The sequence below is a fragment of the Heterodontus francisci genome, chromosome 3, assembly GCF_036365525.1.
Source record: "Heterodontus francisci isolate sHetFra1 chromosome 3, sHetFra1.hap1, whole genome shotgun sequence".
In the NCBI taxonomy this organism is placed as follows: Eukaryota; Metazoa; Chordata; class Chondrichthyes; order Heterodontiformes; family Heterodontidae; genus Heterodontus; species Heterodontus francisci.
Window position 1 is genome coordinate 212,384,184 of NC_090373.1, and position 25,111 is coordinate 212,409,294.

The 25,111-nt window shown below is 55.2% G+C and overlaps 1 protein-coding gene across 2 annotated transcripts in view; it reads left to right on the forward strand.

Moving 5' to 3' along the window:
• si:ch211-126j24.1 (phosphofurin acidic cluster sorting protein 1) overlaps nt 1-25,111 on the forward strand; it is an 862,277-nt gene that overhangs the window by 396,352 nt on the left and 440,814 nt on the right. For both annotated transcript variants that reach the window (XM_068028323.1, XM_068028324.1), the window contains exons 13-14: nt 1,641-1,773; nt 3,480-3,584. In XM_068028323.1, coding sequence (XP_067884424.1) covers nt 1,641-1,773; nt 3,480-3,584 — 238 coding nt within the window. The remainder of the gene's footprint in view (nt 1-1,640; nt 1,774-3,479; nt 3,585-25,111) is intronic.

The following is a 25,111-nucleotide window of genomic DNA, read 5'->3' on the forward strand; positions in this document are numbered from 1 at the left end:
TGTTCAACCTTGCCCGTCTTAGAGCGAAGACCAAAGTACGGAAGGTCCTCATCAGGGAATTCCTCTTTGCTGACGATGCTGCTTTAACATCCCACAGAAGAGTGTCTGCAGAGACTCATCGACAGGATTGCGGCTGCCTGCAACGATTTGGCCTAACCATCAGCCTCAAGAAAACAAACATCATGGGACAGGACGTCAGAAATGCTACATCCATCAATATCGGCGACCACGCTCTGGAAGTGGTTCAAGAGTTCACCTACCTAGGCTCAACTATCACCAGTAACCTGTCTCTCGATGCAGAAATCAACAAGCGCATGGGAAAGGCATCTGCTGCTATGTCCAGAATGGCCAAGAGGATGTGAGAAAATGGCGCACAGACACGGAACACAAAGGTCTGAGTGTATCAAGCCTGTTTCCTCAGTACCTTGCTCTATGGCAGCGAGGCCTGGACAACGTATGTCAGCCAAGAGCGGCGTCTCAACTCTTTCCATCTTCACTGCCTCTTGGAGAATGCTTGGCATCAGGTGGCAGGACCATATCTCCAACGCAGAAGTCTTCGAGTTGGCCAACATCCCCAGCATATAAACCCTACTGAGCCAGCGACGCTTGAGATGACTTGGCCATGTGAGCCGCATGGCAGATGGCAGGATCCCAAGGACGCATTGTACAGCGAGCTCGTCACTGGCATCAGACCCACTGGCCGTCCATGTCTCCGCTTTAAAGACATCTGCAAATGCGACATGAAGTCCTGTGACATTGACCACAAGTCGTGGGAGTCAGTTGCCAGTGGCCAGTGATCGCCAGAGCTGGCGGACAGCCATAAAGGCGGGTCTAAAGAGTGGCGAGTCGAAGAGACTTAGCAGTTGGCAGGAAGAAAGACAGAAGCGCAAGGAGAGAGCCAACTGTGTAACAGCCCCGACAACCAATTTTATCTACAGCGCCTGTGGAAGAGTCTATCACTCTAGAATTGGCCTTTATAGCCACTCCAGGCGCTGCTTCACAAACCACTGACCACCTCCAGGCGCCTACCCATTGTCTTTCGAGACAAGGAGGCCAAAGAGAAGAGATGTTACATAGTTCCCATGGAGCCAGGGTACTGTCGGTAGTTTATATTGTATATCAAGTTGCTGATCTTGTCTGATTGTGTTTTTATCATCATTTTTTTCTTGGGATGGGCATTGGGCATTTATTGCCCATCCTGAGTTGCCCTTTCTTCTTGAACCACTGCAGTCCGTGCAGTGCAAGTACTCCCACTGCTTAAGGGAGGGACAATGAAGGAACGGTGATATCTTTCCAAGTCCTGAATGGTGTGTGCCTTCAAGGTGGTGATCTACCCATGTTCCTGCTGTACTTGGCTTTATCGGTGGGGGAGGGAGTGGATACTGAGTCCAGTGGTCCTTTGTGGGCCACATGTGGCCAGTGGCTGCAGTTTGACAGCCCTATTTTAGCAAACTGTGCTCTTCCAACTTTAGACACTAGATGTCCTGGATTTATCCCAAGCCCTTCCACTGTAATACTAAAGTAGCTGCAGCAGTGATGACCGCACCGGGAGGTGAATGCTGATATTTGATTATTTATGGATGGTTCATTTTGTTCTCTCAGGAATTACTGAAATCATTCTTCTTATTTCCCCCATTCAGTAAGTCAGAAAGTAGACAGCTGCGACGGCCCAGGAGCACCTCGCTGAAAGATCGGCACAACACAAAGACACAAGGTGACAGAGCCAGCAGTTTCGACAGCGAGTGCTTACCAGACTCCAGATTCAACACTCAGGTTAATCAGAATATCAGTTCTTTTTCCCACACACCTCCCAGTTTAGTCCCCATCCCGTGAAGTCACGGCTTTGCTCGGATACAGTTGCACAGGTACCGTCTTCAAGCAGTTCTGGGCACCACATCTTAGGAAGGATATGTTGACCTTGGAGGGAGTGCAACGTAGGTTTACAAGAATGATACCTGGACTACAGGGGTTAAGTTACGAGGAGAGATTACACAAATTAGGCCTGTTTTCGCTAGAATTTAGAAGGTTAAGGGGTGATCTGATTGAAGTCTTCAAGATATTAACAGGAAAAGACAGGCTAGATAAAGATAAACTATTTCCACTGGTTGGCGATTCTAAAACTAGGAGGCATAGTCTAAAAATTAGGACCAGACCATTCAGGAGAGATGTTAGGAAGCACTTCTTCACGCAAAGGGTGGTAGAGGTTTGGAACTCGCTACCACAAACAGCAGTTGAAACTAGAACAGTTGTTAATTTTAAATCTGAGATAGATAGATTTTTGTGCAAAGATATTAAGGGATATGGGCCAAAGGCAGGGATATGGAGTAAGGCTGCAGATCAGTCATGATCTCATTGAATGGCGGGACAGGCTCAAGGGGCTGAATGGCCTACTCCTGTTCCTATCTTCCAATGTTCCTATCTCCGCTCCAGTATCTTGTCCAGAAAGTCATCATGTCAGAGCCCAGATAGTGCTACTGACAGTGCAGCACTCCCTCAGTACTAATCCTCTGACAATGCAGCACCCCCTCAGTACTGACCCTCTGACAGTGCAGCACCCCCTCAGTACTGAGCCTCTGACAGTGCAGCGCTCCCTCAGTACTGACCCTCTGCCAGTGCAGCACTCCCTCAGTACTGACCCTCCGACACTGCAGCGCTCCTTCAGTACTGCACTAGGAGTGTCAGCTAGACTTTGTGCTCAGACCTCTGGAGTGAGGCTTGCCCCACACCCCCGCCCCTCCACACCGCTGCCCCACAGGCCACAGCTGGGAAATCTGCTGGGAACCTCGGTCAGAGGGTTTGATGAGTTACCTGACTGAAATGTTCATCCATCTAGTCCCTTTCAGGCGCTGACTCCTGAATGGGCCATCAGTCTGTGTTACAAAGCATCACTCCACATTTTTTGTAACAGCCAGAATGAATTAGATTAAATTAATCTAAGATTAATTAGCTTAAAGCTGTGATATCAGACACTCATCCATTTTTCATTTCAGTTGCAACTGTGGGAAATGGGAATTTGGAAAAGTCGATGACAACTGAGTAGAGCGCAGTATGTGCAAGCTGTTTGACCTGGCCTCGGTCATGCATGTTGGTTTATCACACATGTTCAGGGTCAGTGAAAGTGCGCATACTGGAGCAAGGTCAGGTCTGAAGGATATTGACTGGCAATATCAGAGGACAGAATTTCCTGTTGTCCTGCCCAAACCCAGAATTTAGAGGATTACAAAGCCTGTGTGCTCTGCCCAGGCATCTCTTAATGCCCTGCTGCAATGAGGAAATTAGGATGCTCCCTCCAAAAATGTCACTCAGGACGTTGATGAGCATTTTTTTTCCAACAGGGAAAGGGAGTACTCTGAATAAACGTGCTCCCTTCCCCCAGAAACATCTTCCCTTCAATATATTCCAAACACCAGGAATAGGTAAATTTCTCTATCTGTAGCAAGTCACTGATGTCAGCAGTTACTCCTTTGTTTGCTGCTTAGGTCCCTCGTAAGTCTGTTTACGACCAGCTGAATCAGATCCTAATATCAGACGACCAGCTGCCAGAGAGCATCATCTTGGTGAACACCACAGACTGGCAGGGACAGGTAAGGAGAACAGCGGCACACAGTAGGTCTCTAGCAACGACTGCAGGGTGGAGAATGAGGCCACCACTGCCAGACGCCGGCAATAAAATCCAGCAGTACATGAGGCAGGGGGATCGGCACCTGAAAGGGAACAGTTCAGATAGGACTGATCTCATGTTTCAGCAGTTGACGGGAAAAGAGAAAGGAAGTGGGATAGAGGGAACAGCACTTTCAGAGAGTACCCAGGAGAATGGGACTGAGAGAGAGCTCGTTCAGAGAGATGGTCTGGGGGAATGGGACTGAGGGAGAGCTCGTTCAGAGAGAGAGGGTCCAGGGGAATGGGACTGAGGGAGAGCTCGTTCAGAGAGATGGTCTGGGGGAATGGGACTGAGGGAGAGCTCGTTCAGCGAGAGAGGGTCCGGTGAATGGGACTGAGAGAGAGCTCGTTCAGAGAGAGAGGGTTCGGGGGAATGGGATTGAGGGAGAGCTCGTTCAGAGAGATGGTCTGGAGGAATGGGACTGAGGTAGAGCTCGTTCACAGAGAGAGGGTCCGGGGGAATGGGACTGAGGGAGAGCTCGTTCAGAGAGAGAGGGTCCGGGGGAATGGGACTGAGGGAGAGCTTGTGCGGAGAGAAAGGGTCCAGGGAAAGGGACTGAGGGGCAGCTCGTTCAGAGAGAGGGTCCGGGGAATTGGACTGAGGGGCAGCTCGTTCAGAGAGATGGTCTGGGGGAATGGGACTGAAGAAGAGCTCGGTCAGAGAGAGAGGGTCCGGGGGAATGGGACTGAGGGAGAGCTCGTTCAGAGAGAGAGTGTCCGGGGGAATGGGACTGAGGGAGAGATTGTTCAGCGAGAGAGTGTCCGGGGGAATGGGACTGAGGGAGAGATTGTTCAGCGAGAGAGGGTCCGGGGGAATGGGACTGAGGGACAGCTCGGTCAGAGTGAGAGGGTCTGGGGGAATGGGACTGAGGGAGAGGTCGTTCAGAGAGAGAGAGGGTCTGGGGGAATGAGACTGAGGGTGAGCCCGTTCAGAGAGAGAGGGTCCGGGGGAATGGGACTGAGGGAGAGCTCGTTCAGAGATATGGTCTTGGGAAATGGGACTGAGGGAGAGCTCGTTCAGAGAGAGAGGGTCCAGGGGAATGGGACTGAGGGAGAGCTCGTTCAGTGAGAGAGGGTCCGGGGGAATGGGACTGAGGGAGAGCTCGTTCAGAGAGATGGTCTGGGGGAATGGGACTGAAGGGGAACTCGTTCAGAGAGAGAAGATCCGGGCGAATGGGACTGAGGGAGAGCTCGTTCAGAGAGAGAGGGTCTCGGGGAATGGGACTGAGGGAGAGCTCGTTCAGAGAGAGAGGGTCTGGGGGAATGGGAATGAGAGAGAGCTCGTTCAGAGAGAGAGAGGGTCCAGGGGAATGGGACTGAGAGAGAGCTCGTTCAGAGAGAGAGAGGGTCCGGGGGAATGGGAATGAGAGAGAGTTCGTTCAGAGAGAGAGAGGGCCCGGGGGAATGGGAATGAGAGAGAGCTCGTTCAGAGAGAGAGAGGGTCCAGGGGAATGGGACTGAGAGAGAGCTCGTTCAGAGAGAGAGGGTCCGGGGGAATGGGACTGAGGGAGAGCTCGTTCAGAGAGAGAGGGTCCAGGGGAATGGGACTGAGGGAGAGCTCGTTCAGAGAGAGGGTCTGGGGGAATGGGACTGAGGGATAGCTCGTTCAGAGAGAGAGGGTCCGGGGGAATGGGACTGAGGGAGAGCTCGTTCAGAGAGAGAGTGTCCGGGGGAATGGGACTGAGAGAGAGCTCGTTCAGAGAGAGAGGGTCTGGGGGAATGGGACTGAGGGAAAGCTTGTTCAGAGAGAGAGTGTCCGGGGGAATGGGACTGAAGGAGAGCTCGTTCAGAGAGAGAGGGTCCGGGGGAATGGGACTGAGGGACAGCTCGGTCAGAGTGAGAGGGTCTGGGGGAATGGGACTGAGGGAGAGGTCACTCAGAGAGATGGTCTCGGGGAATGGGACTGAGGGAGAGCTCGTTCAGAGAGAGAGGGTCTGGGGGAATGGGACTGAGGGAGAGTTCGTTCAAAGAGAGAGGGTCCGGGGGAATAGGACTGAGGGAGAGCTTGTGCGGAGAGAAAGGGTCCAGGGAAAGGGACTGAGGGGCAGCTTGTTCAGAGAGAGGGTCCGGGGAATTGGACTGAGGGGCAGCTCGTTCAGAGAGATGTCTGGGGGAATGGGACTGAGGGAGATCTCGTTCAGAGAGAGCGTCTCGGGGAATGGGACTGAAGAAGAGCTCGGTCAGAGAGAGAGAGGATCTCGGGGAATGGGACTGAGAGAGAGCTCGTTCAGAGAGATGGTCTGGGGGAATGGGACTGAGGGAGAGTTCGTTCAGAGAGAGCGTCTCGGGGAATGGGAGTGAAGAAGAGCTCGGTCAGAGAGAGAGAGGATCTCGGGGAATGGGACTGAGAGAGAGAGCTCGTTCAGAGAGAGGGTCCGGGGGAATGGGACTGAGAGAGAGCTCGTTCAGAGAGAGAGGGTCCGGGGGAATTGGACTGAGGGAGAGCTCGTTCAGAGAGAGAGTGTCTGGGGAAATGGGACTGACGGAGAGGTCGTTCAGAGAGAGATGGTCTGGGGGAATGGGACTGAGAGAGAGCTCGTTCAGAGAGATGGTCTGGGGGAATGGGACTGAGAGAGAGCTCGTTCAGAGAGATGGTCTGGGGAAATGGGACTGACGGAGAGGTCGTTCAGAGAGAGATGGTCTGGGGGAATGGGACTGAGAGAGAGCTCGTTCAGAGAGAGGGTCTGGGGAAATGGGACTGAGGGAGAGGTCGTTCAGAGAGAGTGTGTCCGGGGGAATGGGGACTGAGGATGAGCTTGTTCAGAGAGAGAGGGTCTGGGGGAATGGGACTGAGGGAGAGCTCGTTCAGAGAGAGAGTGTCCGGGGGAATGGGACTGAGGGAGAGCTCGTTCAGAGAGAGTGTGTCCGGGGGAATGGGGACTGAGGATGAGCTTGTTCAGAGAGAGAGGGTCTGGGGGAATGGGACTGAGGGAGAGCTCGTTCAGAGTGAGAGGGTCTGGGGAAATGGGACTGAGGGAGAGATCGTTCAGAGAGATGGTCCGGGGGAATGGGACTGAGAGAGAGCTCGTTCAGAGTGAGAGGGTCTGGGGAAATGGGACTGAGGGAGAGCTCGTTCAGAGAGAGGGTCCGGGGGAATGGGACTGAGGGAGAGCTCGTTCAGAGAGAGTGTGTCCGGGGGAATGGGGACTGAGGATGAGCTTGTTCAGAGAGAGAGGGTCTGGGGGAATGGGACTGAGGGAGAGCTCGTTCAGAGAGAGAGTGTCCGGGGGAATGGGACTGAGGGAGAGCTCGTTCAGAGAGAGTGTGTCCGGGGGAATGGGGACTGAGGATGAGCTTGTTCAGAGAGAGAGGGTCTGGGGGAATGGGACTGAGGGAGAGCTCGTTCAGAGTGAGAGGGTCTGGGGAAATGGGACTGAGGGAGAGATCGTTCAGAGAGATGGTCTGGGGAAATGGGACTGAGAGAGAGCTCGTTCAGAGTGAGAGGGTCTGGGGAAATGGGACTGAGAGAGAGCTCGTTCAGAGAGTGGGTCCGGGGGAATGGGACTGAGAGAGAGGTCGTTCAGAGTGAGAGGGTCTGGGGGAATGGGACTGAGGGAGAGATCGTTCAGAGAGATGGTCTGGGGAAATGGGACTGAGGGAGAGCTCGTTCAGAGAGAGAGGGTCTGGGGGAATGGGACTGAGGGAGAGCTCGTTTAGAGAGAGAGAGGGTCCGGGGGAATGGGACTGAGGGAGAGCTCGTTCAGAGAGAGGGTCTGGGGAAATGGGACTGACGGAGAGGTCGTTCAGAGAGATGGTCTGGGGAAATGGGACTGAGGGAGCGCTCGTTCAGAGAGATGGTCTGGGGGAATGGGACTGAGGGAGCGCTCGTTCAGAGAGATGGTCTGGGGAAATGGGACTGAGGGAGAGGTCGTTCAGAGAGAGAGGGTCTGGGGGAATGGGACTGAGGGAGAGCTCGTTCAGAGAGATGGTCTGGGGAAATGGGACTGAGGGAGCGCTCGTTCAGAGAGATGGTCTGGGGAAATGGGACTGAGGGAGAGGTCGTTCAGAGAGAGAGGGTCTGGGGGAATGGGACTGAGGGAGAGATCGTTCAGAGTGAGAGGGTCTGGGGGAATGGGACTGAGGGAGAGCTCGTTCAGAGAGAGAGGGTCTGGGGGAATGGGACTGAGGGAGAGCTCGTTCAGAGTGAGAGGGTCTGGGGGAATGGGACTGAGGGAGAGATCGTTCAGAGAGATGGTCTGGGGAAATGGGACTGACGGAGAGGTCGTTCAGAGAGAGGGTCCGGGGGAATGGGACTGAGGGAGAGCTCGTTCACAGAGATGGTCTGGGGAAATGGGACTGAGGGAGAGCTCGTTCAGAGTGAGAGGGTCCGGGGGAATGGGACTGAGAGAGAGCTCGTTCAGAGAGAGGGTCTGGGGAAATGGGACTGAGGGAGAGGTCGTTCAGAGAGAGGGTCTGGGGAAATGGGACTGAGGGAGAGGTCGTTCAGAGAGAGGGTCTGGGGAAATGGGACTGAGGGAGAGGTCGTTCAGAGAGAGAGGGTCTGGGGAAATGGGACTGAGGGAGCGCTCGTTCAGAGTGAGTGGGTCTGGGGGAATGGGACTGAGGGAGAGCTCGTTCAGAGTGAGAGGGTCTGGGGAAATGGGACTGAGGGAGCGCTCGTTCAGAGTGAGTGGGTCTGGGGGAATGGGACTGAGGGAGAGCTCGTTCAGAGAGAGGGTCCGGGGGAATGGGACTGAGGGAGAGCTCGTTCACAGAGATGGTCTGGGGAAATGGGACTGAGGGAGAGCTCGTTCAGAGTGAGTGGGTCTGGGGGAATGGGACTGAGGGAGAGCTCGTTCACAGAGATGGTCTGGGGAATGGGACTGAGGGAGAGCTCGTTCAGAGTGAGAGGGTCCGGGGAAATGGGACTGAGGGAGCGCTCGTTCAGAGTGAGTGGGTCTGGGGGAATGGGACTGAGGGAGAGCTCGTTCAGAGAGAGGGTCCGGGGGAATGGGACTGAGGGAGAGCTCGTTCACAGAGATGGTCTGGGGAAATGGGACTGAGGGAGAGCTCGTTCAGAGTGAGTGGGTCTGGGGGAATGGGACTGAGGGAGAGCTCGTTCACAGAGATGGTCTGGGGAAATGGGACTGAGGGAGAGCTCGTTCAGAGTGAGTGGGTCTGGGGGAATGGGACTGAGGGAGAGCTCGTTCACAGAGATGGTCTGGGGAATGGGACTGAGGGAGAGCTCGTTCAGAGAGAGAGGGTCCGGGGGAATAGGACTGAGGGAGAGCTTGTTCACAGAGATGGTCTGGGGAATGGGACTGAGGGAGAGCTCGTTCAGAGAGAGAGGGTCTGGGGGAATGGGACTGAGGGAGAGCTCGTTCAGAGAGATGGTCTGGGGAAATGGGACTGAGGGAGAGCTCGTTCACAGAGATGGTCTGGGGAAATGGGACTGAGGGAGAGCTCGTTCAGAGAGAGAGGGTCTGGGGGAATGGGACTGAGGGAGAGCTCGTTCAGAGAGATGGTCTGGGGAAATGGGACTGAGGGAGAGCTCGTTCAGAGAGAGGGTCCGGGGGAATGGGACTGAGGGAGAGCTCGTTCACAGAGATGGTCTGGGGAAATGGGACTGAGGGAGAGGTCGTTCAGAGAGATGGTCTGGGGAAATGGGACTGAGGGAGAGCTCGTTCAGAGTGAGTGGGTCTGGGGGAATGGGACTGAGGGAGAGCTCGTTCACAGAGATGGTCTGGGGAATGGGACTGAGGGAGAGCTCGTTCAGAGAGAGGGTCCGGGGGAATGGGACCGAGAGAGAGCTCGTTCAGAGAGAGAGGGTCTGGGGAAATGGGACTGAGGGAGAGCTCGTTCAGAGAGAGGGTCCGGGGGAATGGGACCGAGAGAGAGCTCGTTCAGAGAGAGAGGGTCCGGGGGAATTGGACTGAGGGAGAGCTCGTTCAGAGAGAGAGGGTCCGGGGGAATTGGACTGAGGGAGAGCTCGTTCAGAGAGATGGTCTGGGGAAATGGGACCGAGAGAGAGCTCGTTCAGAGAGAGAGGGTCCGGGGGAATTGGACTGAGGGAGAGCTCGTTCAGAGAGATGGTCTGGGGAAATGGGACTGAGGGAGAGCTCGTTCAGAGAGAGAGGGTCCGGGGGAATTGGACTGAGGGAGAGCTCGTTCAGAGAGATGGTCTGGGGAAATGGGACTGAGGGAGAGCTCGTTCAGAGAGATGGTCCGGGGAAATGGGACTGAGGGAGAGCTCGTTCAGAGAGAGGGTCCGGGGGAATGGGACCGAGAGAGAGCTCGTTCAGAGAGAGAGTGTCCGGGGGAATGGGACTGAGAGAGAGCTCGGTCAGAGAGAGAGTGTCCGGGGGAATGGGACTGAGGGAGAGCTCGTTCAGAGAGAGTGTGTCCGGGGGAATGGGGACTGAGGATGAGCTTGTTCAGAGAGAGAGGGTCTGGGGGAATGGGACTGAGGGAGAGCTCGTTCAGAGAGAGAGGGTCTGGGGGAATGGGACTGAGGGAGAGCTCGTTCAGAGAGAGAGGGTCTGGGGGAATGGGACTGAGGGAGAGCTCGTTCAGAGTGAGAGGGTCTGGGGGAATGGGACTGAGGGAGAGATCGTTCAGAGAGATGGTCTGGGGAAATGGGACTGAGGGAGAGCTCGTTCAGAGAGAGTGAGGGTCCGGGGGAATGGGACTGAGGGAGAGATCGTTCAGAGAGATGGTCTGGGGAAATGGGACTGAGGGAGAGCTCGTTCAGAGAGAGAGAGGGTCTGGGGGAATGGGACTGAGGGAGAGCTCGTTCAGAGTGAGAGGGTCTGGGGGAATGGGACTGAGGGAGAGATCGTTCAGAGAGATGGTCTGGGGAAATGGGACTGAGGGAGAGCTCGTTCAGAGTGAGAGGGTCTGGGGGAATGGGACTGAGGGAGAGCTCGTTCAGAGAGATGGTCTGGGGAAATGGGACTGAGGGAGAGCTCGTTCAGAAAGATGGTCTGGGGGAATGGGACTGAGGGAGAGGTCGTTCAGAGAGAGAGGGTCTGGGGGAATGGGACTGAGGGAGAGCTCGTTCAGAGTGAGAGGGTCTGGGGGAATGGGACTGAGGGAGAGCTCGTTCAGAGTGAGAGGGTCTGGGGAAATGGGACTGAGGGAGAGCTCGTTCAGAGAGAGATGGTCTGGGGAAATGGGACTGAGGGAGAGCTCGTTCAGAGAGAGACGGTCTGGGGGAATGGGACTGAGAGAGAGCTCGTTCAGAGAGAGAGGGTCTGGGGGAATGGGACTGAGGGAGAGCTCGTTCAGAGAGAGAGGGTCTGGGGGAATGGGACTGAGGGAGAGGTCGTTCAGAGAGAGGGTCTGGGGGAATGGGACTGAGGGAGAGGTCGTTCAGAGAGATGGTCTGGGGAAATGGGACTGAGGGAGAGCTCGTTCAGAGAGAGAGGGTCTGGGGGAATGGGACTGAGGGAGAGCTCGTTCAGAGAGAGATGGTCTGGGGAAATGGGACTGAGGGAGAGCTCGTTCAGAGAGAGATGGTCTGGGGAAATGGGACAGAGGGAGAGCTTGTTCAGAGAGAGGGTCCGGGGGAAATGGGACTGAGGGAGAGCTCGTTCAGAGAGAGGATCTGGGGGAATGGGACTGAGGGAGAGCTCGTTCAGAGAGAGAGGATCTGGGGGAATGGGACTGAGGTAGAGCTCGTTCAGAGAGAGAGGGTCCGGGGGAATGGGACTGAGGGAGAGGTCGTTCAGAGAGATGGTCTGGGGAAATGGGACTGAGGGAGAGGTCGTTCAGAGAGAGAGCGTCTCGGGAAATGGGACTGAGGGAGAGATCGTTCAGAGAGATGGTCTGGGGAAATGGGACTGAGGGAGAGCTCGTTCAGAGAGAGAGGGTCTGGGGGAATGGGACTGAGGGAGAGCTCGTTCAGAGAGAGGGTCCTGGGGAAATGGGACTGAGGGAGAGCTCGTTCAGAGTGAGAGGGTCTGGGGGAATGGGACTGAGGGAGAGATCGTTCAGAGAGATGGTCTGGGGAAATGGGACTGAGGGAGAGCTCGTTCAGAGAGAGGGTCCGGGGGAATGGGACTGAGGGAGAGCTCGTTCAGAGAGATGGTCTGGGGAAATGGGACTGAGGGAGAGCTCGTTCAGAGAGAGAGGGTCCAGGGGAATGGGACTGAGGGAGAGCTTGTGCGGAGAAAAGGGTCCAGGGAAAGGGACTGAGGGGCAGCTCGTTCAGAGAGAGGGTCCGGGGAATTGGACTGAGGGGCAGCTCGTTCAGAGAGAGGGTCTGGGGGAATGGGACTGAAGAAGAGCTCGGTCAGAGAGAGAGGGTCCGTAGGAATGGGACTGAGGGAGAGCTCGTTCAGAGAGAGAGGGTCCGGGGGAATGGGACTGAGGGAGAGCTCGTTCAGAGAGAGAGTGTCCGGGGGAATGGGACTGAGGGAGAGATTGTTCAGAGAGAGAGGGTCCGGGGGAATGGGACTGAGGGAGAGCTCGTTCAGCGAGAGAGGGTCCGGGGGAATGGGACTGAGGGACAGCTCGGTCAGAGAGAGAGGGTCTGGGGGAATGGGACTGAGGGAGAGGTCGTTCAGAGAGAGAGAGGGTCCGGGGGAATGGAGGACTGAGGGTGAGCTTGTTCAGAGAGAGAGGGTCTGGGGGAATGGGACTGAGGGAGAGCTCGTTCAGAGAGAGTGTGTCCGGGGGAATGGGGGACTGAGGGTGAGCTTGTTCAGAGAGAGAGGGTCTGGGGGAATGGGACTGAGGGAGAGCTCGTTCAGAGAGAGTGTGTCCGGGGGAATGGGGGACTGAGGGTTAGCTTGTTCAGAGAGAGAGGGTCTGGGGGAATGGGACTGAGGGAGAGCTCGTTCAGAGTGAGAGGGTCTGGGGGAATGGGACTGAGGGAGAGCTCGTTCAGAGAGAGAGGGTCCGAGGGAATTGGACTGAGAGAGAGCTCGGTCAGAGAGAGAGTGTCCGGGGGAATGGGGGACTGAGGGTGAGCTTGTTCAGAGAGAGAGGGTCTGGGGGAATGGGACTGAGGGAGAGGTCGTTCAGAGAGATGGTCTGGGGGAATGGGACTGAGGGAGAGGTCGTTCAGAGAGAGTGTGTCCGGGGGAATGGGACTGAGGGAGAGATCGTTCAGAGTGAGAGGGTCTGGGGGAATGGGACTGAGGGAGAGCTCATTCAGAGAGAGAGGGTCTGGGGAAATGGGACTGAGGGAGAGCTCGTTCAGAGAGATGGTCTGGGGAAATGGGACTGAGGGAGAGCTCGTTCAGAGAGAGGGTCCGGGGGAATGGGACTGAGGGAGAGCTCGTTCAGAGAGATTGTCTGGGGAAATGGGACTGAGGGAGAGGTCGTTCAGAGAGAGAGGGTCTGGGGGAATGGGACTGAGGGATAGCTCGTTCAGAGAGAGAGGGTCTGGGGGAATGGGACTGAGGGAGAGCTCGTTCAGAGAGATGGTCTGGGGGAATGGGACTGAGGGAGAGGTCGTTCAGAGAGATGGTCTGGGGAAATAGGACTGAGGGAGAGCTCGTTCAGAGAGAGAGGGTCTGGGGAAATGGGACTGAGGGAGAGGTCGTTCAGAGAGAGAGGGTCTGGGGGAATGGGACTGAGGGAGAGGTCGTTCAGAGAGATGGTCTGGGGAAATGGGACTGAGGGATAGCTCGTTCAGAGAGATGGTCTGGGGAAATGGGACTGAGGGAGAGCTCGTTCAGAGAGAGTGTGTCCGGGGGAATGGGACTGAGGGAGAGATCGTTCAGAGAGAGTGTGTCCGGGGGAATGGGACTGAGAGAGAGCTCGTTCAGAGTGAGAGGGTCTGGGGGAATGGGACTGAGGGAGAGCTCGTTCAGAGTGAGTGGGTCTGGGGGAATGGGACTGAGGGAGAGCTCGTTCAGAGTGAGAGGGTCTGGGGGAATGGGACTGAGGGAGAGGTCGTTCAGAGAGATGGTCTGGGGGAATGGGACTGAGGGAGAGCTCGTTCAGAGAGAGTGTGTCCGGGGGAATGGGACTGAGGGAGAGATCGTTCAGAGTGAGAGGGTCTGGGGGAATGGGACTGAGGGAGAGCTCGTTCAGAGAGAGAGGGTCTGGGGAAATGGGACTGAGGGAGAGCTCGTTCAGAGTGAGAGGGTTCTGGGGGAATGGGACTGAGGGAGAGCTCGTTCAGAGAGATTGTCTGGGGAAATGGGACTGAGGGAGAGGTCGTTCAGAGAGATGGTCTGGGGGAATGGGACTGAGGGAGAGCTCGTTCAGAGAGAGGGTCTGGGGGAATGGGACTGAGGGAGAGGTCGTTCAGAGAGAGAGGGTCTGGGGAAATGGGACTGAGAGAGAGCTCGTTCAGAGTGAGAGGGTCTGGGGAAATGGGACTGAGGGAGAGCTCGTTCAGAGTGAGAGGGTTCTGGGGGAATGGGACTGAGGGATAGCTCGTTCAGAGAGATGGTCTGGGGGAATGGGACTGAGGGAGAGCTCGTTCAGAGAGATTGTCTGGGGAAATGGGACTGAGGGAGAGGTCGTTCAGAGAGATGGTCTGGGGGAATGGGACTGAGGGAGAGCTCGTTCAGAGAGAGGGTCCGGGGGAATGGGACTGAGGGAGAGGTCGTTCAGAGAGATGGTCTGGGGGAATGGGACTGAGGGAGAGCTCGTTCAGAGAGAGATGGTCTGGGGGAATGGGACTGAGGGAGAGGTCGTTCAGAGAGAGGGTCTGGGGAAATGGGACTGAGAGAGAGCTCGTTCAGAGAGAGAGGGTCTGGGGAAATGGGACTGAGGGAGAGCTCGTTCAGAGAGAGATGGTCTGGGGGAATGGGACTGAGGGAGAGGTCGTTCAGAGAGAGGGTCTGGGGGAATGGGACTGAGGGAGAGGTCGTTCAGAGAGATGGTCTGGGGGAATGGGACTGAGGGAGAGGTCGTTCAGAGAGAGGGTCTGGGGGAATGGGACTGAGGGAGAGGTCGTTCAGAGAGATGGTCTGGGGGAATGGGACTGAGAGAGAGCTCGTTCAGAGAGAGAGGGTCTGGGGGAATGGGACTGAGGGAGAGGTCGTTCAGAGAGAGAGGGTCTGGGGGAATGGGACTGAGGGAGAGGTCGTTCAGAGAGAGAGGGTCTGGGGGAATGGGACTGAGGGAGAGGTCGTTCAGAGAGAGGGTCTGGGGGAATGGGACTGAGGGAGAGGTCGTTCAGAGAGATGGTCTGGGGAAATGGGACTGAGGGAGAGGTCGTTCAGAGAGAGAGGGTCTGGGGGAATGGGACTGAGGGAGAGCTCGTTCAGAGAGAGAGGGTCTGGGGGAATGGGACTGAGGGAGAGCTCGTTCAGAGAGAGAGGGTCTGGGGAAATGGGACTGAGGGAGAGGTCGTTCAGAGAGAGAGGGTCTGGGGGAATGGGACTGAGAGAGAGCTCGTTCAGAGAGAGAGAGGGTCCGGGGGAATGGGAATGAGAGAGAGGTCGTTCAGAGAGAGAGGGTCTGGGGAAATGGGACTGAGGGAGAGCTCGTTCAGAGTGAGAGGGTCTGGGGGAAATGGGACTGAGGGAGAGGTCGTTCAGAGAGAGGGTCCGGGGGAATGGGACTGAGAGAGATCGTTCAGAGAGATGGTCTGGGGAAATGGGACTGAGGGAGAGCTCGTTCAGAGAGAGGGTCTGGGGAAATGGGACTGAGGGAGAGCTCGTTCAGAGTGAGAGGGTCTGGGGGAATGGGACTGAGAGAGAGCTCGTTCAGAGAGAGAGAGGGTCCGGGGGAAATGGGACTGAGGGAGAGGTCGTTCAGAGAGAGGGTCCGGGGGAATGGGACTGAGAGAGATCGTTCAGAGAGATGGTCTGGGGAAATGGGACTGAGGGAGAGCTCGTTCAGAGAGAGGGTCTGGGGAAATGGGACTGAGGGAGAGCTCGTTCAGAGAGAGGGTCTGGGGGAAATGGGACTGAGGGAGAGCTCGTTCAGAGAGATGGTCTGGGGAAATGGGACTGAGGGAGAGCTCGTTCAGAGTGAGAGGGTCTGGGGAAATGGGACTGAGGGAGAGCTCGTTCAGAGAGAGAGGGTCTGGGGAAATGGGACTGAGGGAGAGCTCGTTCAGAGAGAGGGTCTGGGGGAATGGGACTGAGGGAGAGCTCGTTCAGAGAGAGGGTCTGGGGGAATGGGACTGAGGGAGAGCTCGTTCAGAGAGATGGTCTGGGGAAATGGGACTGAGGGAGAGCTCGTTCAGAGAGAGGGTCTGGGGGAATGGGACTGAGGGAGAGCTCGTTCAGAGAGATGGTCTGGGGAAATGGGACTGAGGGAGAGCTCGTTCAGAGAGAGAGGGTCTGGGGAAATGGGACTGAGGGAGAGCTCGTTCAGAGAGAGAGGGTCTGGGGAAATGGGACTGAGGGAGAGCTCGTTCAGAGAGATGGTCCGGGGGAATGGGACTGAGGGAGAGCTCGTTCAGAGTGAGTGGGTCTGGGGGAATGGGACTGAGGGAGAGCTCGTTCAGAGAGATGGTCTGGGGAAATGGGACTGAGGGAGAGCTCGTTCAGAGAGAGTGTGTCCGGGGGAATGGGGGACTGAGGGTTAGCTTGTTCAGAGAGAGAGGGTCTGGGGGAATGGGACTGAGGGAGAGCTCGTTCAGAGTGAGAGGGTCTGGGGGAATGGGACTGAGGGAGAGCTCGTTCAGAGAGAGAGGGTCCGAGGGAATTGGACTGAGAGAGAGCTCGGTCAGAGAGAGAGTGTCCGGGGGAATGGGGGACTGAGGGTGAGCTTGTTCAGAGAGAGAGGGTCTGGGGGAATGGGACTGAGGGAGAGCTCGTTCAGAGAGATGGTCTGGGGGAATGGGACTGAGGGAGAGGTCGTTCAGAGAGATGGTCTGGGGGAATGGGACTGAGGGAGAGGTCGTTCAGAGAGAGTGTGTCCGGGGGAATGGGACTGAGGGAGAGATCGTTCAGAGTGAGAGGGTCTGGGGGAATGGGACTGAGGGAGAGCTCGTTCAGAGAGATGGTCTGGGGAAATGGGACTGAGGGAGAGCTCGTTCAGAGAGAGGGTCCGGGGGAATGGGACTGAGGGAGAGCTCGTTCAGAGAGATTGTCTGGGGAAATGGGACTGAGGGAGAGGTCGTTCAGAGAGAGAGGGTCTGGGGGAATGGGACTGAGGGATAGCTCGTTCAGAGAGAGAGGGTCTGGGGGAATGGGACTGAGGGAGAGCTCGTTCAGAGAGATGGTCTGGGGGAATGGGACTGAGGGAGAGGTCGTTCAGAGAGATGGTCTGGGGAAATAGGACTGAGGGAGAGCTCGTTCAGAGAGAGTGTGTCCGGGGGAATGGGACTGAGGGAGAGATCGTTCAGAGAGAGTGTGTCCGGGGGAATGGGACTGAGAGAGAGCTCGTTCAGAGTGAGAGGGTCTGGGGGAATGGGACTGAGGGAGAGCTCGTTCAGAGTGAGTGGGTCTGGGGGAATGGGACTGAGGGAGAGCTCGTTCAGAGTGAGAGGGTCTGGGGGAATGGGACTGAGGGAGAGGTCGTTCAGAGAGATGGTCTGGGGGAATGGGACTGAGGGAGAGCTCGTTCAGAGAGAGTGTGTCCGGGGGAATGGGACTGAGGGAGAGATCGTTCAGAGTGAGAGGGTCTGGGGGAATGGGACTGAGGGAGAGCTCGTTCAGAGAGAGAGGGTTCTGGGGGAATGGGACTGAGGGAGAGCTCGTTCAGAGTGAGAGGGTTCTGGGGGAATGGGACTGAGGGATAGCTCGTTCAGAGAGATGGTCTGGGGGAATGGGACTGAGGGAGAGCTCGTTCAGAGAGATTGTCTGGGGAAATGGGACTGAGGGAGAGGTCGTTCAGAGAGATGGTCTGGGGGAATGGGACTGAGGGAGAGCTCGTTCAGAGAGAGGGTCTGGGGGAATGGGACTGAGGGAGAGGTCGTTCAGAGAGAGAGGGTCTGGGGAAATGGGACTGAGAGAGAGCTCGTTCAGAGTGAGAGGGTCTGGGGGAATGGGACTGAGGGAGAGGTCGTTCAGAGAGATGGTCTGGGGGAATGGGACTGAGGGAGAGCTCGTTCAGAGAGAGGGTCCGGGGGAATGGGACTGAGGGAGAGGTCGTTCAGAGAGATGGTCTGGGGGAATGGGACTGAGGGAGAGCTCGTTCAGAGAGAGATGGTCTGGGGGAATGGGACTGAGGGAGAGGTCGTTCAGAGAGAGGGTCTGGGGAAATGGGACTGAGAGAGAGCTCGTTCAGAGAGAGAGGGTCTGGGGAAATGGGACTGAGGGAGAGCTCGTTCAGAGAGATGGTCTGGGGGAATGGGACTGAGGGAGAGGTCGTTCAGAGAGATGGTCTGGGGGAATGGGACTGAGAGAGAGCTCGTTCAGAGAGAGAGGGTCTGGGGGAATGGGACTGAGGGAGAGGTCGTTCAGAGAGAGAGGGTCTGGGGGAATGGGACTGAGGGAGAGGTCGTTCAGAGAGAGAGGGTCTGGGGGAATGGGACTGAGGGAGAGGTCGTTCAGAGAGAGGGTCTGGGGGAATGGGACTGAGGGAGAGGTCGTTCAGAGAGATGGTCTGGGGAAATGGGACTGAGAGAGAGCTCGTTCAGAGAGAGAGGGTCTGGGGGAATGGGACTGAGGGAGAGCTCGTTCAGAGAGAGAGGGTCTGGGGAAATGGGACTGAGGGAGAGGTCGTTCAGAGAGAGAGAGGGTCCGGGGGAATGGGAATGAGAGAGAGGTCGTTCAGAGAGAGAGGGTCTGGGGAAATGGGACTGAGGGAGAGCTCGTTCAGAGTGAGAGGGTCTGGGGAAATGGGACTGAGGGAGAGCTCGTTCAGAGAGAGGGTCTGGGGAAATGGGACTGAGGGAGAGCTCGTTCAGAGAGATGGTCTGGGGAAATGGGACTGAGAGAGAGCTCGTTCAGAGTGAGAGGGTCTGGGGGAATGGGACTGAGGGAGAGGTCGTTCAGAGAGATGGTCTGGGGGAATGGGACTGAGGGAGAGCTCGTTCAGAGTGAGAGGGTCTGGGGAAATGGGACTGAGGGAGAGCTCGTTCAGAGAGAGAGGGTCCGGGGGAATGGGACTGAGAGAGATCGTTCAGAGAGATGGTCTGGGGAAATGGGACTGAGGGAGAGCTCGTTCAGAGAGAGGGTCTGGGGAAATGGGACTGAGGGAGAGCTCGTTCAGAGAGAGATGGTCTGGGGGAATGGGACTGAGGGAGAGCTCGTTCAGAGAGAGGGTCTGGGGGAAATGGGACTGAGGGAGAGCTCGTTCAGAGAGAGAGGGTCTGGGGGAATGGGACTGAGGGAGAGCTCGTTCAGAGAGAGAGGGTCTGGGGGAATGGGACTGAGAGAGAGCTCGTTCAGAGAGAGAGAGGGTCCGGGGGAATGGGAATGAGAGAGAGGTCGTTCAGAGAGAGAGGGTCTGGGGAAATGGGACTGAGGGAGAGCTCGTTCAGAGTGAGAGGGTCTGGGGAAATGGGACTGAGGGAGAGCTCGTTCAGAGAGAGAGGGTCTGGGGGAATGGGACTGAGAGAGATCGTTCAGAGAGATGGTCTGGGGAAATGGGACTGAGGGAGAGCTCGTTCAGAGAGAGGGTCTGGGGAAATGGGACTGAGGGAGAGCTCGTTCAGAGAGAGGGTCTGGGGGAAATGGGACTGAGGGAGAGCTCGTTCAGAGAGATGGTCTGGGGAAATGGGACTGAGGGAGAGCTCGTTCAGAGTGAGAGGGTCTGGGGAAATGGGACTGAGGGAGAGCTCGTTCAGAGAGAGAGGGTCTGGGGAAATGGGACTGAGGGAGAGCTCGTTCAGAGAGAGAGGGTCTGGGGGAATGGGACTGAGGGAGAGCTCGTTCAGAGAGAGAGGGTCTGGGGAAATGGGACTGAGGGAGAGCTCGTTCAGAGAGAGAGGGTCCGGGGGCATTGGACTGGGAGAGAGCTCGTTCAGAGAGAGAGGGTCTGGGGGAATGGGACTGAGGGAGAGCTCGTTCAGAGAGAGGGTCTGGGGGAAATGGGACTGAGGGAGAGCTCGTTCAGAGAGATGGTCTGGGGAAATGGGACTGAGGGAGAGCTCGTTCAGAGTGAGAGGGTCTGGGGAAATGGGACTGAGGGAGAGCTCGTTCAGAGAGAGAGGGTCTGGGGGAATGGGACTGAGGGAGAGCTCGTTCAGAGAGAGGGTCTGGGGGAATGGGACTGAGGGAGAGCTCGTTCAGAGAGATGGTCTGGGGAAATGGGACTGAGGGAGAGCTCGTTCAGAGAGAGGGTCTGGGGGAATGGGACTGAGGGAGAGCTCGTTCAGAGAGATGGTCTGGGGAAATGGGACTGAGGGAGAGCTCGTTCAGAGAGAGAGGGTCTGGGGAAATGGGACTGAGGGAGAGCTCGTTCAGAGAGAGAGGGTCTGGGGAAATGGGACTGAGGGAGAGCTCGTTCAGAGAGAGAGGGTCTGGGGAAATGGGACTGAGGGAGAGCTCGTTCAGAGAGATGGTCCGGGGGAATGGGACTGAGGGAGAGCTCGTTCAGAGTGAGTGGGTCTGGGGGAATGGGACTGAGGGAGAGCTCGTTCAGAGAGATGGTCTGGGGAAATGGGACTGAGGGAGAGCTCGTTCAGAGAGAGAGGGTCTGGGGAAATGGGACTGAGGGAGAGCTCGTTCAGAGAGAGAGGGTCTGGGGGAATGGGACTGAGGGAGAGCTCGTTCAGAGAGATGGTCTGGGGAAATGGGACTGAGGGAGAGCTCGTTCAGAGAGATGGTCTGGGGAAATGGGACTGAGGGAGAGCTCGTTCAGAGTGAGTGGGTCTGGGGGAATGGGACTGAGGGAGAGCTCGTTCAGAGAGAGATGGTCTGGGGAAATGGGACTGAGGGAGAGGTCGTTCAGAGAGATGGTCTGGGGGAATGGGACTGAGGGAGAGCTCGTTCAGAGAGATGGTCTGGGGAAATGGGTCTGAGGGAGAGCTCATTCAGAGAGAGGGTCCGGGGTAATGGGACTGAGAGAGAGCTTGTTCCAAGATGGTCCGAGGGAATGGGACTGCGGGAGAGCTCATTCAGAGAGAGAGGGTCCGGGGGAATTGGACTGAGGGAGAGCTCGTTCCAAGATGGTCCGAGGGAATGGGACTGCGGGAGAGCTCATTCAGAGAGAGAGGGTCCGGGGGAATTGGACTGAGGGAGAGCTCGTTCCAAGATGGTCCGAGGGAGTGGGACTGCGGGAGAGCTCATTCAGAGAGAGAGGGTCCGGGGGAATTGGACTGAGGGAGAGCTCGTTCCAAGATGGTCCGAGGGAATGGGACTGCGGGAGAGCTCATTCAGAGAGAGAGGGTCCGGGGGAATTGGACTGAGGGAGAGCTTTTCGGAGAGAAAGGGTCCAGGGAAAGGGACTGAGGGAGAGCTCGTTCAGAGAGATGGTCTGGGGAAATGGGACTGAGGGGGCGCTCGTTCCGAGAGAGGGCGTTGTCTGTCACGATCGTCCCACCCTCCCCCGCTACCCCCACACATTCCTTCAGTTCTCCCCATACCCCCCCACACCATCACCTGAATCTCAACAGATCCAGTGTGATAATGGAAGCAGAGCCCAGGTTGTGCCAGTACAAACATCCGTTTGCTTTTGGAGACAAGTTTAATCAATTTTAAGTATACAGGAATTCACCAAACTGGTTTCCGGACCAACAACATCTCAGGTTGTAAATTCTCATCTTCAAATCCCTGCATGACCTCTCTGTAACCTCCTCCAGCCCCATAGCCCTCTGAGATCTCGGTAACCTCTTGCAGGCCTCTGAGATCGCTGTAACCTCCTGCAACCCCAAAATCCTCAGATCTATGTAACCTGCTCCAACCCCACAACCCTCCAAGATCTCTGTAACCTCCTCCAACCCCACAACCCTCCGAGATCTCTGGAACCTCCTCCAACCCGATAACCCTCTGAATTCTCTGTCACCTCCTCCAACCCCACAACCCTCTGAGATCTCTGTAACCTCCTACAGCCCTCCGGGATCTCTGTAACCTTCTACAGGCCTCCGGGATCTCTGTAACCTACTCCAGCCCCACAGCCTTCCGAGATCTCTGCAGCCTCCCACAGCCCCACAACCCTCCAAGATCTCAGTAACCTCCTCCAGCTCTACAACCCTCCGACATCTCTGTAACCTCCTCCAGCTCTACAACCCTCCGAGATCTCTGTATCCTCTTCCAGCCCCACTACCCTTCGAGATCTCTGTAACCTCCTCCAGCCCCACAACACTCCGAGATCTCTGTAACCTCCTGCAACCCCACAATCCTTCGAGATCTCTGTAACCTCCTGCAACCCCACAACCCTCCAAAATCTCTGTAACCTCCTCCAGTTCTACAACACTCCGAGTTCTCTGTAACCTCCTCAGGCTCCACAGCTCTCCGGGATCTCAGTAACCTCCTCCAGCCCCACAACCCTCTGAGATCTCTGTAACCTCCTCCAGCCCCACAACCCTCCGAGATCTCTGTAACTTCCTGCAGCTCTACAACCCTCCGAGATCTCTGTAACCTGCTCCAGCACCAGAACCGTCTGTGATCTCTGTAACCTCCCCCAGCTCTACAACCCACTGGGATCTCTGTAACCTCCTCCAGCTCCACAAAGAACAAAGAAAATTACAGCACAGGAACAGGAACAGGCCCTTCGGCCCTCCAAGCCTGCGCCGATCCAGATCCTCTATCTAAACCTGTCGCCTATTTTCTGAGGGTCTGTATCTCTTTGCTTCCTGCCCATTCATGTATCTGTCCAGATACATCTTAAAAGACGTTATCGTGCCCGCGTCTACCACCTCCGCTGGCAACGCGTTCCAGGCACCCACCACCCTCTGCGTAAAGAACTTTCCACGCATATCCCCCCTAAACTTTTCCCCTCTCACTTTGAACTCGTGACCCTAGTATTTGAATCCCCCACTCTGGGAAAAAGCTTCTTGCTATCCACCCTGTCTATACCTCTCATGATTTTGTACACCTCAATCAGGTCCCCCCCTCAACCTCCGTCTTTCTAATGAAAATAATCCTAATCTACTCAACCTCTTTTCATAGCTAGCGCCCTCCATACCAGGCAACATCCTGGTGAACCTCCTCTGCGCCCTCTCCAAAGCATCTACATCCTTTTGGTAATGTGGCGATCAGAACTGCACACAGTATTCCAAATGTGGCCGAACCAAAGTCTTATACAACTGTAACATGACCTGCCAACTCTTGTACTCCGATGAAGGAAAGCATGTCGTATGCCTTCTTGACCACTCTATTGACCTGCGTTGCCACCTTCAGGGAACAATGGACCTGAACACCCAAATCTCTCTGGACATCAATTTTCCCCAGGACTTTTCCATTTATTGTATAGTTCACTCTTGAATTGGATCTTCCAAAATGCATCACCTCGCATTTGCCCGGATTGAACTCCATCTGCCATTTCTCTGCCCAACTCTCCAATCTATCTATATTCTGCTGTATTCTCTGACAGTCCCCTTCACTATCTGCTACTCCGCCAATCTTAGTGTCATCTGCAAACTTGCTAATCAGACCACCTAAACTTTCCTCCAAATCATTTATGTATGTCACAAACAACAGTGGTCCCAGCACGGATCCCTGTGTAACACCACTGGTCACACTTCTCCATTTTGAGAAACTCCCTTCCACTGCTACTCTCTGTCTCCTGTTGCCCAGCCAGTTCTTTATCCATCTAGCTAGTACACCCTGGACCCCATGCGACTTCACTTTCTCCATCAACCTACCATGGGGAACCTTATCAAACGCCTTACTGAAGTCCATGTATATGACATCTAAAGCCCTTCCCTCATCAGTCAACTTTGTCACTTCCTCAATGAATTCTATTAAGTTGCTAAGACATGACCTTCCCTGCACAAAACCATGTTGCCTATCACTGATAAGCCCATTTTCTTCCAAATGGGAATAGATCCTATCCCTCAGTATCATCTCCAGCAGCTTCCCTATCACTGATGTCAGGCTCACCGGTCTATAATTACCTGGATTATCCCTGCTACCCTTCTTAAACAAGGGGACAACATTAGCAATTCTCCAGTCCTCCGGGACCTCACCCGTGTTTAAGGATGCTGCAAAGATATCTGTTAAGGCCCCAGCTATTTCCTCTCTCGCTTCCCTCAGTAACCTGGGATAGATCCTATCCGGACCTGGGGACTTGTCCACCTTAATGCCTTTTAGAATACCCAACATTTCCTCCCTCCTTATGCCGACTTGACCTATGTCTTGACCTTGACCTAACATCTGTCCCTAACCTCAACATCCGTCATGTCCCTCTCCTCGGTGAATACCGATGCAAAGTACTCGTTTAGAATCTCACCGATTTTCTCTGACTCCACGCATAACTTTCCTCCTTTGTCCCTGAGTGGGCCAATCCTTTCTCTAGTTACCCTCTTGCTCCTTATATATGAATAAAAGGCTTTGGGATTTTCCTTAACCCTGTTTGCTAAAGATATTTCATGACCCCTTTTAGCCCTCTTAATTCCTCGTTTCAGATTGGTCCTACATTCCCGATATTCTTCCAAAGCTTCGTCTTTCTTCAGCCGCCTAGACCTTATGTATGCTTCCTTTTTCCTCTTAGCTAGTTTCACAATTTCACCTGGCATCCATGGTTCCCTAATCTTGCCATTTCTATCCCTCATTTTCACAGGAACATGTCTCTCCTGCACGCGAATCAACCTCTCTTTAAAAGCCTCCCACATATCAAATGTGGATTTACCTTCAAACAGCTGCTCCCAATCAACATTCCCCTGTTCCTGCCGAATTTTGGTATAGTTGGCCTTCCCCCAATTTAGCACTCTTCCTTTAGGACCACTCTCGTCTTTGTCCATGAGTATTCTAAAACTTACGGAATTGTGATCACTATTCCCAAAGTAGTCCCCTACTGAAACTTCAACCACCTGGCCGGGCTCATTCCCCAGGTCCAGTATGGCCCCTTCCCGAGTTGGACTCTTTACACACTGCTCTAGAAAACCCTCCTGGATGCTCCTTACAAATTCTGCTCCATCTAGACCTCTAACACTAAGTGAATCCCAGTCAATGTTGGGAAAATTAAAATCTCCTATCACCACCACCCTGTTGCTCCTACATCTTTCCATAATCTGTTTACATATTTGTACCTCTATCTCACGCTCGCTGTTGGGAGGCCTGTAGTACAGCCCCAACATTGTTACCGCACCCTTCCTATTTCTGAGTTCTGCCCATATTGCCTCACAGCTCGAGTCCTCCATAGTGCCCTCCTTCAGCACAGCTGTGATATCCTCTTTGACCAGTAATGCAACTCCTCCACCCCTTTTACCTCCCTCTCTATCCCGCCTGAAGCATCGATATCCTGGGATAATAAGTTGCCAATTGTGCCCTTCCCTTAACCAAGTCTCAGTCATAGCAATAACATCATACTCCCAGGTACTAATCCAAGCTCTAAGTTCATCTGCCTTACCTACTACACTTCTTGCATTAAAACAAATGCACCTCAGACCACCAGTCCCTTTGCGTTCATCATCTGCTCCCTGCCTACTCTTCCCCTTAGTCACGCTGACTTCATTATCTAGTTCCTTACAGGCTTTAGTTACTACCTCCTTACTGTCCACTGACCTCCTCATTTGGTTCCCATCCCCCTGCCACATTAGTTT